At 38.3% G+C, this 17,182-nt stretch overlaps 1 protein-coding gene across 14 annotated transcripts in view; it reads left to right on the forward strand.

The window, feature by feature from the left end:
* Positions 1-17,182, forward strand: part of LOC101286051 (1-acyl-sn-glycerol-3-phosphate acyltransferase delta) — a 1,414,616-nt gene that overhangs the window by 421,715 nt on the left and 975,719 nt on the right. For all 14 annotated transcript variants that reach the window (XR_004476317.2, XR_004476316.2, XR_004476314.2 and 11 more), the window contains exon 3: positions 15,804-16,044. Coding sequence is in view for 11 of the 14 variants with exons in the window: in XM_012536387.3 (XP_012391841.2) it covers positions 15,804-16,044 (241 nt within the window). In the remaining 3 variants the exon portion in view is untranslated. The remainder of the gene's footprint in view (positions 1-15,803; positions 16,045-17,182) is intronic.

A 17,182-nucleotide genomic window follows, 5' to 3' on the forward strand; every position in this document is an offset into this window, starting at 1 on the left:
CCAAATAGTAGTTGGAAATTTTATCTTGGTAGAAGTATTCCATCTAGTAGGTGGAGAAGAAATGGTAAAATGAAAATACAACCATTTTACAATCTTAATGAATTAATGGATCTTGCATGGAGGATCAATAATTGCTAACATCACAAAATGAGAGACACCCAGAGAGACGGAGAGGAGGGAACCTGTAAATTAGAATGGACATAAGAGAAAATGTCCTGGAATTAGATAGTAGTAATGTTGCACAGCCTTGTGAATATGCTAAAAGCCACTGAACTGTACACTTTAAAAGGATGAATTTCATGACTTACATCTTTAAAAAAATATTGAAATAAAAAAGACATGCCAGAGACATCCTATCCAATAACAAAATATGGACCCTATTTGGATCCTGATTCAAACAAACTTAAAAACAATTGCATTTATGAGGTAATTTGGAATGTGAACATAGGGATGTGTGACGGTATTCAAGTCTTGTAGTTATTTTTTGGACTTTACAGTGGTATTCCGGTTATGTTTTAAAGAAAGACTCCTGTCTCTTAGAGATACATACTGAAAATATTTGTTGAATGAGTGGTATGATGTCTGAGATTTGCTTCAGACTAATAGAGGAAGTGGAAATGGGTAGAGAAAGGGATGAAAAGTTTGGACTCGAGTTGGTAAGTATTGAGAAGGGTGATGAATAAGTACGTAGGTATTCCTTATGTTGTTCAGTTACTTTGGATGTGTATGAAGTTTTCCCTAATGACAGGTGTTTTGTTTAATTCATAAGTACTTTGTGTTACCTCAATTTCAAATCCAACACCACGAGGTTTTTTCTCACCTTCCTCTATACCTTCTGTCACTGTGAGAACTTGCTTTCCAAAACTATCGGTAAGTTTAATAATTTTTTCAGTCTTAACGTACAGATAGTCTCACTTCTACCTCTGTTTCACTACCACTGGTAAACTTACTAAATAAAGTACACATTTTCTCTTCCTTTCTTTTATTCATGTAAAAGGGTGTACAGAACTCTGTGTTCAAAAGTTACTTGAATTAATTATATTTATGTATAGTTATATTATCAACTTTATATGTAGTTATGGTCATTTGTTTCTGTTTGTAATTAATTTTAGAATTTGCTTTTTTCCTCCTTTTTATTTTATTTTTGATGATATGCAACACTTTATGGTTCAAAAGTCAAACTGTATATAAAGATATACTTGGGAACAGAGGGCTCCTATCCCTAGCCCTTCACCTCACTCTTGCTACATACACCCTCATAATAACCATTTTTATTAGTTTTTATTTTATCCTTTTTTATGCTTCATTTTGCAAAATAAACAGGCACCCACACAACCATATGTTCATTTTCCCATTTGCTACTTACATAGAAAATATCGTACAATCTATACTATTTTGTGTTATGCTTTCCTTTCCTTTGAGGAAAATTCTCACTTCAAATTAGTTGATAATGATATGCCTCATTTTATTTACAGAATTTTACTTGTCTTCTATGGATAGGCAATTAGTTTGTTTCTGATATTTTACTGTTATAAAAAATTCCACATTAAATAACCTTATGCATTTCATAATTGTGGAGGTATATGAGCTTTAGGAAAAATTCCCAAAACTGGGATTTGGGGATCATGAGGTAAACTTACGTGTAATTCTGTAAGATCATGCCAACCTCTCCCACCAGTGGTGTGTGTGAGTTTCTGCGACAGATTCACCAATAGTGTTGTCAAACCTTCCAAATGTCGTTAATCTGACTGGTGTAAAGGCACATAGTTTCAATTTGTGTTTATCTCATTATAAGTAAAACTCAGCATCTTTTCTTACGTTAATATTTTTGTACATATTTTTATAATGTTTCATGTCTTTTTACACATTCTTCTATCAGACTTTCAAACTTTTTTTTCCAGTTTTTAAGAATTCAGTATCTGTTTCCTAAGTTAAAAATATTTTCTTGCAATTTTTCATTTGTCTCTGTCTGTAGTGTGTTTTGCCATGAAAGACTATGTTTAAAATTTTGCTGTAGTTAAATTTATTAACATTTTATTGCATCATAATTTCGAGTCATAGTTTTAAAGGCTGTCCCATAAAGAATGCATCCTTATTTGCTTCTAGGAGTTATAGTATGGTGATATATATAAATATGATATATTATGTGATATGTATTATATAATTATATATAGATATAAATAACGTATGTGTGTAGGAATTTTTTTTCGTGTATCGATCAATACAGATCCAATGTTATCTTTCTCAAAATGACTATTCGTTAATGAAAAGTTTGTCTTCTCCCAGTGATTTGAAATTCCACCTTTAGCCAATATCAAATTTCCAAAACATTGAGTATTTTTCTGGACTTCTTATTTTGTTGCATTAATTGAGCCTCTCTTCATGTTCCTGTATCATAAGGTTGAAAATAGAAACATTATGTTACATTTAATGCCTCCTATGGCTATACCTCTCATTGTTCTTCTTTACAGAATGCTTCCAGATATGCTTGCACATTTAGTTTTCTATATGAACTTTAGAATCAATTTATCTAGTTTCAGGAAACAAAAACAGTGCATTGATATTGGGAGGGAATCACATTAGTTTGTTTTTGTGACTGTTCTGCTCACTGTTTTATCTAAAAAGAATAACGTAGAACCTGTTAAATAATAGATGATCATGAAACACTTGTTGAATGAATATTTCATTTAACACTTCTATTTAGTTACAGAATTATACATATTGCCCTCTTTAATCTTTCATAATTTTATAGCAGTTTGCAGTCTTTGAATTTTTAGCAAATAATTAAGAGATAACAAATTCTCTATAATGTGTTCCAATTTAAAAGCAGACATGAAAGTTTGTATGTGTACATACATATGCACATGCATGTTCACACACATATGTATGTGTGTACAGACATGTGTGTGTGGATATGTAAGTGTGTATATACATGTAGTGTCCACATATATATTTGGCCTCAGATCTATGGATATTTATCCATTTGCTGTTTTCTTCCCGTACATACTACATTTAAAACATTTTTATCTCAAAGCCTGAGTGTCCTACAAATTGTTCTGTAGCCTAACAGAGTCTGTTTTTGGCTTCTCCCACATCTTATAGAAACTTGATAAAGTCAATGTGTTGAAAAAAATTAATTATATTTGCCAAATCATGCTCTTATTTCAGATTCTTTCCACCTGAAGCCAGGACAAGAAGCTTGTCTTCTTTAGCCCTCTTTCTTTTGAGACATATTTCAAAAGAGCTGGTGTGCTAGATTATAAAACCAGGAAAAGTTAAGTCATTCACTAAGTCTCCACTTGACTTAAAACCCATTTTCTGTCATTGGCTTGCTTTTGTGCTACTCCAGACATTTTATAGGTTTTTACAAAAAGACTCAAAACAGGCAAGGCTTATAGATATCATATGCCTATGGGCACACAGAAATATTACTATTTGTATATTAATCCTGGGATCTTCCCTGTAAGGTGTAATTAATGTCATGTTTGATGTTGGTAGTTGGTAGGTATCTGACACAAACAGACTGGCTAGATGTTCTCTCTGTATATGCATTGCACAATATGCTTTCTTTTATAGTCAATATAACCCATTAGAAAAGTTTACATGACAGATTAAACATTTTCCCTGTCCCCTTATGAGTAAGCTTGTTCTCCTTCATGGCCTTTAGTGCTGGTTTTATCTAGTGTCTCCCTAGATGGTTCTGGGAGTGTGGCCCTGAGCACAGGAAGCACTTGTGGTTCTTTTACACTCCTTGGGGCCCCAAAGCCCTCCTAGCTTAGGACATCCTTGTGTTGCCCCTTGGCTCTCTGCCATACCTAATGGCCCACTGGAACAGAGGCTGAGGTGGGTGCAGGTCTTGAGTACAGGGTGCCTGTGTGGCCAGAGCGGAAGATTTCATGTGGGTGAGGGTAAGTTGGGACTGAGAGGCCGGATGTCAAACACCAGTCCAGCTCTGGCCCTTGGCGGAGATTCTCAACTTGACTGCACATTGTGAGTCGGGGGAGATGATTCAAAGTGCAGATTGCTGGGACCCACCCCTGCAGATTCTGATTCTGTAGGTCTAGGATTCGATGTGAAAATCTGTTCTTCTCCTTGGCACCTCAGGTGTTTTTTATACAGATTTTGACCTGGATAGAAGCCCACCTGCTTAGAAACTTCTGTGTAATCCTAGCTCATTCATTGTCTTCCTGAACTCTGACTTTGTTAAAATACTGAACATAATACTTGAGAAGGGGTTGGTGAAAGTATTAGGCAAGATTAAATGTGTTGATAACAGGGATTTATAAACAGTGAATATTGTGCCACATAAATATTAGTTATTATTCTGACTCAGCTACTTAGTAGTTATGTATGACCTTTGGCAACAACTTAATGTCTTTGTACTTCAGTTATCTCATCTATAAAATGAGGATATTAATAGTACCCATCTCACCATGGCATTGTGCAGAGTAAAATGAGAAAATACTAAGAAGGGTGCCTAGCATGTAGGTAATTCATAAAATGGTAGATATTATTGCTGTTATAACTCTTAAGTACTGCAGAATTTACTTTTGAGCATCTGTTGTGTGCCATGAATAGGCAGCCATGAGTAGGGTGACCATACGATTTATCTTTCAGACTGGGAGACTTTGATAGTTAAAGGAGCGCTGTTAATAATCATACTGGGATAAGACGTATAAACTCAATGATCCTGGGTAGACCAGGGTGCATGTCACCTAATCAAAATGAACCAAAGATGAGAAGGTTTGTGAAGGGGGCTTCTACCAGCAGTTCTCCTCACCTCTACCCCTTAAAGATGTTAACGTCTCCTCTAAATAAATGTTGAAAAAATACATAAGGGTTATTGGCTTTATGGAGTGCCAAATTAGGGTTCCTCCTCGGGACCCCCATGTATATTTGACTCCACCTAAAAGCGTTCTGCTCCCAGCCATAATGTATTCCAGCTTTTCTTCTTCCCAACTCAGGTCTCTCAACTCTGACTTTGCACATCCTGTTCCCTTTTGCCCAGAATGCCTTTCCCTCGTTTTTGAGTTTTCTAGGGCTATTATAACAAAGGACCACAAACATGGTGACCTAAAACAACATACATTTGTTGCTCAGAGTTCTAGAGGTCAGAAGTTGGAAATCAAGGTGTTTACAGGGCGATGCTTCTTCTAAAAGCTCTAGGGAAGGGCATTTCCTTGCCTCTTCCAGCTTCTGGTGGCTCTTAGCATCCCTTAGCTTGTAGCAGCATCGCTCCAATCCCTGCCTCCATTTTCACTTAGAGTTGTCCTCTGTGTGACTTTGTGTCCTCTCTTCTTCTTATAAAGACACCAATTACTGGATTTAGAGTGGGCCCTAAGTCCAGGAGGATTTCCTCTTGAGATCCTTAAATAATTACATCTACATAAACCCTATTTCCAAATAAGTTCACATTCTGAGGTTCTTGAAAGATATGGATTTTAAGGAGATACCATACTTCCTTTAGTTGGAAGAAAATTAAAATGGAAGAGAGGTTAGTGCCTTCTTTGAAATCAAGGCACTTAGGCTGAGCCCAGGCTTTCTGAAGCCATGCCTTTGTCTTGACTGCCGAAGGCGGTGAGTCCAGATCCCCTCAGAAGCTTACTTATAATTGGACTCCCACCTTGCCTTTCCTCTCTCTCTACCAGGGTGGCAGAAGTAGCTTGAGTAACATAGGTGCAAGTAAAACGTGTTATCTTTAAATCCATGACCTGACCTGTCACATGTGGGTTTTCATTAGCTTCTGTTAGAGACAGACGCAAAATGCTAGCTGCAAACTTCAAGGCACTTTCTCTTAGCCCTCAAAGTTTTAATATCCACAATGGATTTTTGTAAATTTCTTCAATCGATTTATCCCGGGGGAAGACTGCATGGGCCTCTGAGCTTTTCTTCTGCTCTTATACCCTGAGAATGTTTATATTATGAAAATATAAACAAACAAACAAAAAGACAAAAAGCAAACAAGAAACTCAGTCAACAATTGTAAAGGAAATTCATTATAGATAAGTTCTGCTATATAAATTTAGAAAAAAATGTTTTGTCAAAGACAATATTTACCATTTATTTCAGAGTAAAGGCCCAGAGCTGAGAGTGCTTGGTCATGGCCCCAGCACATACAACCTTCTCATTCACCTGCAGGGGATGGTGCAGCCCTTGGAGCAGCAGTCTGCTCCCCTGCAGAGCTATGGCCCTCGAGGATGTACTTCAGAGGGCCTTTTGGCCTTAACACATTCTTTCTCCTGAACAAATGATTACAAGAAATAATTAGTTAGGACCAACTGCTGAAACAGAAGGAAAGAAGACCATTTATCCTTTCTTGTAGTCAGATGACAGAGTCTAGGAATTCGTCCCGATTTGCTCAGACTTTCAATGCCATCATACCAGCCAGTGTCTAGAGGGCAACTCAAGCAGGCATCTGCTTAGAGTACAGGTGTGGAAGAGGATAGCAGTTTCATGTTTTATTTATCCCACGCAAAATAATTGTTGCATATGACATAAGATATCCAGATTGTGAAACAGGAGCTGACATGAGTAACTATGTATTGTATTTATATCTAAAATTTAAACCTGAGGCTGGAAACTTATAAGGAATTTATAGCCAAGGTGTGAAACTGTTTATCTCTGTGTCAGTTGTTTAAAAACATAAACATGAATGCCTGTCAGTTCTTGTTTCTTCTGTGCTGTTGAAGAGCCTGACTAAATATTTCTATCCCTTTGTGAGTCACTCAAGCTCTGGCCAGGGCCCAAGGAACATGCAACACCCCAGTTTACTGAATGACCCAGGTGAGGAGGGTGGCGCTTGGCTGCATTGTCTTACATGGCAGTAGGGCATCTCCCTGACTTAGTGAGAAACTTTTAGTATTTGAGAATAAGTGATCCCTGATTACGTTTCTCCCCTCAAGAGTCTACACTCATCTCTTTTCTTATAGCTCTGGGTTGGGTGTGTGACTGGATAAGGAAATATCCATTGCTTCTTCTCCTAAGAGATTTTTTGTTTGTTTTTCATAACTTTTTTTTTTTTTCTGGGGATGGATGTAATTTAAAGTAGTCAGTAGTTCAAAATTACCACTCTGGCTTTCCACTGATTCCACATAAACATTTTTTTTGTTGTCTAAGAGTTTGTTTTAAAGTCATGAAATAAAATAAACTTATTCTGTTCCAGTTGGCTACTGACTTATTGCAACCTTGAAGCAATGAATGAACTTCCTTCCCTGGGCTTAGTTAGTTAGTTCCCAGTTCTACAGTGACCAGCATTGGGCTGAAACCAAGCAAGGGGCACACCTGCTTCTCTTTGGTTCTGAATGAGGGGACAGGACCACATGCTGTGTGTTCACCCAAGAGAAAGCATTAGAATTACAGCATAGGAGAGGTGGGTAAAAGGAACGGGCAGGGGAGGGAGAGAGAGAGAGAGAGAGAACCAAAGGGAAGCGGGGAGGAGTAGAGATCATCCAAAGACCGTCACATTCTTTTAGAAAGTGGAATTATAGGAGGGATGAAGAGAAGAAAACCAGAAGCAAACTGGGAGGCTAATTTTTCAGGCCTAGAAAGGAATAGGCTTTAAACAAGAATAAAAGGGTTTTTAATCCTTTAAAGTTTTTTTTTTTTTCCACTTTGTTTGTTGTTTTTGGAAATGGCCCCAAAGCTACAAAATATCATTTTTGCACATTATTAGCAAAATTTCTTTGGCAATACAGGTGTTCTTGTTGAGTTGGGGAAAGGGAGAACACAGTGAGAGAGAGGTGGTATGTGAAATGACAGTTTGGGTGACAGTTTGTCTGCTTCATATTTTTTTCCCCAGGGTTGAATCATTTGAAGGTAAAATATCTTTAGGAGGAAGACATAATAGAGATTATTATTCAAGATTCCTCTTTTTGTCCTGTATGCACAAGAAGGAGGGTCTGTTTGTTAACCCTGACACTCCCCCACAAGCAATACCATACATTGTATGTAATGATTTGTAAAAAATTAATTTAATTATGTTAAAATTCCATATATATTTAAATTATTTATAACAATATATCATAACTTGTGATAAAGTAATGTTTAGAGAAACGACACTGGGGGCGGCATTTCTTGTAAAGTTTACAACATAAAACACAATTTTAACTTGGTTTTAGGCATAGGATTGATTCCCTGTTATCCTTTGTGTTTAGGAAAGGGTGGGCATGGATGAATGGAATCCCAGTCCTCACCTGTGCAACAGCGCTAACCTCTTCTCACAGTAAATCATTTACTCCATAGCTAAGGAGAGCAGTCAGTTGATTCTTGCTTTGTCTCCTTCCCCTCCCCACTGAGCTCCCTCTGTACAGGTCCTAATGAGTAGTGAAATGGCCCCAGGCCTGCCATGGGAGGGACTTGAGGGTGACATGGCTCAGACCCACACTGGCTAATTAGTGTGGAGCTAATTGACCTTTCCCAGTAATTGTATTACTCAGCCTTTGGCAACCAGAGAGGGGGCCTTTCATTATCTCTGTGTAGCATAGTACCTTTGATCATAATAAAAACTAGCTGTAAGAAATGTGAAATAATTCAAAGCATAAATCACAAAGTATATGTCTTTTCAAAGTCTCTATTTTTTTTAAATGAAAGATCAAGTTGAAGGAACAGTTTTTATTCTCATCCAATTAATATAAACTGGCATTTAGTGTTTGTTCACCACTGTGGAGGTGAACTAGAGCACAAGAGAAAGAAATCAGTGGGAATAGTTTCTTTTTGGTTATTCTGACTCGCACCGAACATCCTTAGCTCATGTTGTCTTTAACCACATTATCTCATTGTTAGCAATAACCATACAAAACATTTCTGAACCATTACATTTAAAACTACCTTTAAATAACTCCCTAAATAATTGCAACATTGTCTTTCTTTGACATAGAAAATATACTACAGTAAGTCCCCTACGTACAAACAAGATCTGTTCCGAGAGTGTGTTCATAACTCCAATTTGTTCGTTAAGTCCAACAAAGTTAACCTAGGTTACCCACTAACACAATCGGTTATATAGTACTGTACTGTAATAGGTTTATAATACTTTCACACAAATAACACATAAAAAAACAAACACAAAAAATAAAGAAAACATTTTTAATCTAACAATACAGTACCTTGAAAAGTACAGTAGTACTGTATTAAAAACTCTGGTGAAATAAAAAATACAACTCTGGTGGGCTTACACAAACATCTGTTAGATGTTCTTTTTAGAAGAAGCAAGTAATGAACATGCTGAATCTTTAACAACCAAAAAAAAAAAGAAGAAAATAAAAGAAAATTTAAGCTGTGTTAAAGTGTTTCTTTAAAATTATCTAAGAAAGAGCTCCTTAATGCCAAAATCATTTTTAAAATTAAAATCTGATAACATCATTGACTATTAGATTAGGAAATCTTTTATCTGATAATTCTTGGCTGATCATATTATTTTCTGGGGGAAAAAATGTGTGCTATTAAAAGTTCAAATGAAAATCCGAGATTTTCAGGTCTTAAAACGTAAAGTTGGGATGCAATAGGAAGTAGGGTAGCCTTCCAACTGTAATTATTTTAACGATGTTTTATGATAAACAAGAGTTTAACAGAGTTGGAGAGAATGAAAATGAATGAATAATATCGAAGAGATTGAAGGCAGCCCAGTCTAATTTAAAGAGCATGGAAATTTGTATAGCAAGTATAGTGATGAATGTAGATTGATCAGTGTGCTTATAAAATAAACTAGTGACTTCCCAGGCAGTCCAGTGATTAAGACTTCGCCTTCCAATGCAAGAGATATGGGTTCGATCCCTGCTCGGGGAGCTGAGATCTCACATGCCTCACAGCCAAAAAAACCAAAACATAAAACAGAAGCGATATTGTAACAAATTCAATAAAGACTCTAAAAATGGTCCACATCAAAAAAAAAAATCTTTAAAAACAAAATTAAAAAATCAACTCGTTGGAGGTTCTGTCTAACATGTATCCTTGTATGATGAACTCAGAAACGTGGGGAGTCCAAAGTGGGATATTTGAAAGAGCATTGGGCTAAGAGCCAGAAAACATGGGCCGCGGATCTGGCTCTTTCATTTCCTAATTATGTGTCATATTTAGGCGACTCACTAAAGCCATCTGACGCATTTCCTTACCTCTGCAATGGCTGCAGCAATTGGCATGTGCTTCACAGGATCATGGAGTCATTCAACAAACCCAGGTGGAGTGTGTACTATGACCACCGGGTCACTACAGTAGATACTGTAGATTCAGCATTAGGAAGATTTAGTATCTTTTCTTGAAGATGGAATTGTCTGGTAACAGAGAAACACATAAATAGGCAGTGCAACCCCATGTGACAAGTGCTGTCTTCTCGGGGTTTGGGATCTGCAGGGGAGCTGACTTAAAAACAGCTGAAGCTGGCACCAACCTTTGGGGGTTGCCAGCCTTGTTGCCAGGCCACCTCTACCCTGTTCTTACTTTACATGGTTTGACTGATGCATCTATAACTGGCACTGATTCTTATTTCATTGTCTTGTCGTCCTGTTTGGTTTTGTTTTTTTATCAGACCCACACAGACTTTCTTCCGTGGCCTCCAGGTTGCCCTGGTCCCAGTGGCTGTCTTCTCAAGTTTTTAACATATCTGGCTCTTCGAATCATTCCTTTGTACCTGAAACAGATCCATTGCAGCTTCCAAACCCCGCTCTTCACCATGGCCCCTATAGATTTGTCCTCCTCTGTCTATCCCACCCACTACCTCACTTCCTCTCTGCAGCCACATAGTGGAGCTCGGGAGAGTCAGAGAAGGTTATCGGGAGTCCTTGGCCTGGGTTCCCATCCTGGTTTCATACTTAAGAGCTGGATTACGTTGAGCCTGTTATGAATTTCTCTGTGGCTCACCTTTAACTTCTGTGAAGTGGAATAGAAATGAACAACAGAGACAAGTAATGTTTGATGGGTTCCCATCCTGGTTTCATACTTAAGAGTTGGATTACATTGAGCCTGTTATGAATTTCTCTGTGGCTCACCTTTAACTTCTGTGAAGTGGAATAGAAATGAACAACAGAGACAAGTAATGTTTAAAGAGCTTAGTTTGTGCCAGGCACAGTTCTCCTGGCTTTACATACAACTCACTTCTGGATGGTAAGAGCAGCTCCCTTAGTTCACTATGGGGATATTAAACAACTTACTACATCTGAAGACCTTGTAACACAATCTGGAGAGTAGTACAAAGCTCAAGCATATTATGTATTTATTTTACTTTTATTATTAATGTAATTGTTATCGGCATAGCACGTGAAAGCATTTTGTTAATATGTGACATTATTAACTATTTTTGAAACTCATTATTAATCATTTTAAAGATTATCTGTGTAACCCTTCTTTAAGTGCTTGGACAACATTCCAATAACTTTTCAATCCTTGTTAATTTTTCTTCTTAGAGTAACATTACTTATTTTTACAATGTTTCAAAAGGTTAAGAATATTTTGAAAAGCATTCTCAGGTTTTTCAAATTTTTCTTGTTTTCAGTGTTCGAATTATATTACCAGGCTGTCAGATATTTGAATTCCAACTACATGTCCTCAGAAGGACTCCTTTTCGGAAAAGGAAAACTACATCAATTTCTTGTATATCGTGGAATAATGGCCAGTTGGATGAGAGGTGGTCATTGGTTGGCAGACAACTCCCGTAGATGTTTTATTAATCCTGGGGTATCTCCAAGTCAGAGGTCCTGGAGAGAGAGTCCATGGTACTGAGCTCTCAGTCCCTGGTGGGACAACAGCTCTGCTTGACGGCACAAGACCAAGCCCAGCTGGGTGAATACCCACTTGTTTTGTCCACACTAAACGACTTATGTCACTGCCTTACTTGTTGAATTAATGACTTGTTATAAGGAAAACACAAATGTACTGTTTCCTCTTTGCCAAGCAATATTCTGGTTATTGAGGAAACAAAGATAAATAAGGCATTGTTTTTGCCCTGAAGAAGCTTAAAACAATGTTTGAAAACTCTGCTGTCTTCCCGTGAAAATCTCTACCTCCCAAAGCTGAGGGATCGTTCATATACCAAGAGAACTAAATATTATTTTGGGCTTTGGAGTGGCTAGACAACTAAACTTTATCTAATTTATTGCCCATGGGATATGTTATTAATGTGGCTTTGAACTGAACTAACATGATGGTGCACTTGCACCATCTGGCAAAGGGACTGCTTCTGAAATCAACAACGTTTTCTGCAAGTGAGTCAAAGAATTAAGCAGTTAATGGTCTCTGAACCATGGATGGAGTCTCAGGGAAATATGTTCTATAAATATCACTATAAGTACTGAAATCTGTTTGGGATCTTCCTACTCCCCTTTGCAGCTCTACTCTGAGCATTAGGAAAATCTGGATTTGAAAGGAAAACCTCAGTTTTTTTATTTTTTCCATATTTGTCCAATTTTAGCAGCCCCTGAGAATTTGCTCAGGTTCTTCATGTGTTTGCTGGCATCTGAGCATATAGTGATAATTTTTGTATCAACTTTTAGTTCACAGAAAGCCTGGAAAGTTACCAGAATAACTGTCACATTTGTCGATTCTGCTTATTCCACCTTCTTTATACATTTTCCAAATAAGATTGTGTGAGTGGAGAAGCCAAAAAGGATTCTGAGGTTTTATTCTGAGGTTTTATCTTTATACAAGATAAGGACCCACCTCTTTAGTTTTCAAAACTCATAAATGATGATAGTGATACTGACAATTATATATTGAGTTGTGACTGGATTGGGTCTGCACTCTGTATATGTCCTTACATCTCAGAGCAATCATCAAAGTTGGTAATATTATTGCTAATGACATATGTAGAAACTGAAGCTTATGCAGGGAAAGTAATTTGCCAAAAATCACGCAGCTAATAAATTACACCTATTTGACTTTGAATTCCATGTTGCTTCTCTGCAGTCTTCTTGCTCCCTGAGGAACACTTCAGGTGTTGTGTGTATGCGTCTGTAGCTGTTTATATTTGTTCATTCATGCATTCTTATTTCCTCTCAGTCATTTACCTTTTCAATTCATAGATGAATTTTCTACATCTACTAGGTTCAAAGTGCTGTGTGAGGCATTCTGGTAAATAAAAGTAGAAGTGTAACCCAGTCGCTGCTCTTGAGGAATTCTAAATTAAGTTGGAGGATCAGACACACACACACACACACACACACACACACACACACACACACACACACACACACACACACACACACACACACACGATGTCCAAGCTCTGATCACTGCAGTGGAAGAGCATAGCAGGCAGATTACCCGGATTCAGATGAGAGAGAAAGACATTATTTTTATCTGAGAGTATCACATGAAGCATGTACGTTATGACTGTGGAGAGAGGAATTTTATCTGACTGATTTTTTGAACCTTTTGAAAAGAGCACAATATGGATGAAAATCTCAGAATATGTTAGGATGCTAATTCTCAATTGTTTCTCCTTATTGCAAAGCACATGTCCTCACATGCCCACATTTGAGTGTACTCAGATCTTGATGTTGGTTTGTTTGATATGACTTAGGCTAAAGGCTTTGTACAGTCTCTAGAGTGCTGGCCGAGCACTGAGGTGATGATAAATGGTGGTAGAACGTCTGTTAGTCCAATTAGAATGGAAAAAAGTGTATTGTCAGCGATTACTGCTTAATGAACAACCACAAGATCTCAGTGCCATACATTAATAACCGTCTCTTTCCCGTGCATCTTCAGGTCATCTGGGGGTCTGCAGCCCCAGCCTGCATTTAGCTGGAAGACTGCTCAAGCTATAGGTGGGGTTGCACTTGATCCTCTCCATGGCTTGGGCTCAGGTCTGCGCCATGTGTGCAGTTCTGGGGCCCAGGCTGAAGAGGTGGAAACTTCCAGGGATTCTTTTTTGATAGCCAGGGCAGTGGTGAAAATATACTCTAAAACCCTGGTTCAATCACATCTGCAAATGTCCTATTAGCCAAAGCTGATCACATGGCTTAGCCCAAAATCAAGGGCAGGATGAAGGGAGATGAGAGTGAATATTTTTTGAAGAATAATATAATCTACATATATAATGGAGAGGAAAAGACAGTTGGTCTAGAAAGGAGAAGAGTCTGAGCACACTTGAAGAAGATAGTAAGATGTTAGACTATATTTAACCAGTAATAGTGAGACACTTTAAAAAGACTATGTAGAATACACCAGAAATTCTTGTACAAAAGGTTTGCGGGGCAAGACAAGAGGTAAGGAAGTAATTACAAAGCTCTTGTAATGATGGAGGCCTAAAATGGGGAGGTGACAATTGGGATGTAAAGGAGCTGAAGATGTGAAGGGAATTTCTGAGTCAGAATTAGTTACTCTTGACACCTTGCTAGATGTAACAGTAGGGAGGAAGGTTCAAAGGTGGTGAAGCCCTCCTTAGAAAACATAGGAGAATGATTGGAGTTTTAGGTGGGAGGGGAAGCCTTGACACTTGGATAACATGGGGGATGGTGGTGCCTTGACAGAAATAGGAAGTCAGCTAGGGGCGGACTGAGGGGACAGAGATTGACACAGAGTGACCACTGCTGAGTAGGAGCAGTCCTGGGGAGAGCTGGGAAACTGCGGGGACAGGCGGCAGGAAGAGGAAGTGTGTTGACGTGACCGAGACCCGAGACACGGGACCAGAAGAGATCAGAGTGGGATTTGGGAACGGAGGGCATGCTGGTGACCTTCCTGAGTGGGCGAGGCTGACACCAAGCCGTGGTGTGTGGGCAGGGAGTGCTGATGAGTGTCAGGCACCATTCTTACAAGTCTGATAGAGATAACACGGCACTTGGGGGGTTATGATTGTTACCAGTGTTGTTGTGTTTTGCGTGTGTGTTATTTAAAATTCCTAAGATGAGGGAGAATGGCAATGGGGGGTGTTGTAGAGAGAGGAGGGTCCTCGCTCTGTGGGAGGAGGGACAGACAGATGAACGACTGTGTCTACCCAGTAGATATTCTGAAACAGAGATTTAACTTAAGTTAGTATAGTTTCTGTCCAAGTAAATTATCTGATGTCTAACTTTCTTTTCTTTTTTTTATGCTTTTATTTTATTTTATTTTAATTTTTATTGGAGTATAGTTGCTTTACAATATTGTGTTAGTTTCTACTAATTCTACTAAATTTTAAAGTCTTATGTTCATACACATTAATATATAGATACAAAACATTTTTGTAGGCGTCCACTGATTTTAATTGTGAGATTGGATGAAACAGTGAATGATCCGAGATGGCACTGGTACCCTGTCCTCTGGCTTCACTGGCCTGATGGTGTGATTGCTAGTGATGTCTGAGTATACATGGAGCCTACTGTAAACAAGTGTATGGTAAATTCTAGAGAAAATTGCCTTGTAGTTGGTAATAATCAACTCTGTGCTTTTTAAAACAGAAATGAGTGCTAGCATTTAAATTTGAAAATTATAAGGACATATTTCCAGGAAGTCAGTTTTAAAAGCATACTGCTTTTCAGTATGGTTATGTATGCAGTGTGATACATGTTTCTTTCCCGTTAGATTTCATGTCCCTTTGAATATTACTTCAGTTTTCGTCTGTTGTCGTGTTCCATTTATCCCCACATTGCAGTTTCTGGCCCCAGTTCAATATTAACACACACATGTGTAGGTGTTGGCCTCTGCTGCAGGGTAAGTGTGCCTGTCCTGATCAGTCAATCACACGTGTCACTTTTCTTTAAGTTCCATGACTGCGTGCAGACATTGGACATAAACCAATGTCTTTTACACACTCTAGAACTGATGACAAATTCAGCTCCTCCTGGTGTTTTAATGTCTGCCCTTTCTTGTTGTGTTTTTGTTTCACTCTCCCACAGAGCTGTGACCTGGATCAGCAGAGCATCGTTCACATTGTGCTCAGACCCCAGAGAAAAGTCCCAGAAAGGAGCACAGCTGGAAGGGACAGCCCGCAGAACACTGCGGGGGGCTCTGAGAGGGAACCTGAGAGCCTAACTCGGGTGGACCTCAGCAGCTCCGTCCTCCCGGCCGACTCAGTGGGTCTGGCTGTTATTCTGAAGGATGACAACGAGAATGGTGGCCCACCAGCTGGAAGGCCAGGTAATTGACTGGCTGTGGCTAGTAAAGCATTTTGTGCAGTAGAATCTCCACGAAGAATGGCCTCACTATGGTGTATTTAGTTCATGACAAGTTCTAAATCACCAGAAGGAGACATGACTAGAAGGAGAGTACGTGGATGTAAAATTTGAGGTGACACATTTAATAAGTACAACGAAACAGAGCTATCATATTAAGAATGAACATAAGGGATGGGGAAGGTGTCAGGACCATAGTGATAGTATCTTGGGTTTACTTTTGGAGGAACTAGGGGTGGTGGGGACATGTGATACATTGTGCTAGGCTCAAAATATATGATTAAGGTACCTGTATGTCCCTCTCAACTTTTGCCTTTGTTTTCTTCTATTTCTTATTTTCTTAAAATACATTTTGGTTGATTATGTTTCTGATGATATAGAGAAATGTTAAAAAAGGAGAAAGAGAACTTCAGAGGTAATTTAGTCATTTGCAGGTTCTAAGAACAAATGACAATGTCAGTAATATCCTTTGTGTGAAAGAATTCTTCCTTCTTTATGCTACAGCCCATTTCAAAAGTTTGTTTTGGCATGAATGACAATCCCTTTGTTATTCTGACAATATTAGTATGTTTCCTTTAGTCTTTTATTCTCCAGTCTAAATAGTCAGAGGTACAACAGGATTATTTTTGACTGTGTGTGACAGAAAACACAAAGTAATAACAATGACTCGGCAAGGTAGAAGTTTATTTCTCTCCCACGTGCAATAGGTGAAGACGTAAGCAGCCCTGGGCTGGTATGGCTTTCACAGTGTCAGAGAATTTTGGAACCACCAAGATGGAGGCTTCTTGCTAAAATTACTAAATAAAATTTAATTAATATTTTTAAAATCATAGATGAAATTGAAAAAGAAAAAGGAAACTTTCCAGGGGTAAGTGAAGAAGTAGAAACAACACAGCGGTCTTTAAATAAAGGAATGAATAAACCAAGAATTTAAGTGCATGGTGCTCTGGTGGCCCTCAGGTGGTTGTGGAAGGAATGAAGGCTTCATGTCCTTTACATGGACTGGACATCTAGGAGACTGAAAAAATAACTGAGAAATGGGGAAAATGAGATAAACCTAAACCTCTCAATACCTATGTTGTCCACAAGGAGGAATTAATATA

The sequence above is a fragment of the Orcinus orca genome, chromosome 12, assembly GCF_937001465.1.
Source record: "Orcinus orca chromosome 12, mOrcOrc1.1, whole genome shotgun sequence".
In the NCBI taxonomy this organism is placed as follows: domain Eukaryota; kingdom Metazoa; phylum Chordata; class Mammalia; order Artiodactyla; family Delphinidae; genus Orcinus; species Orcinus orca.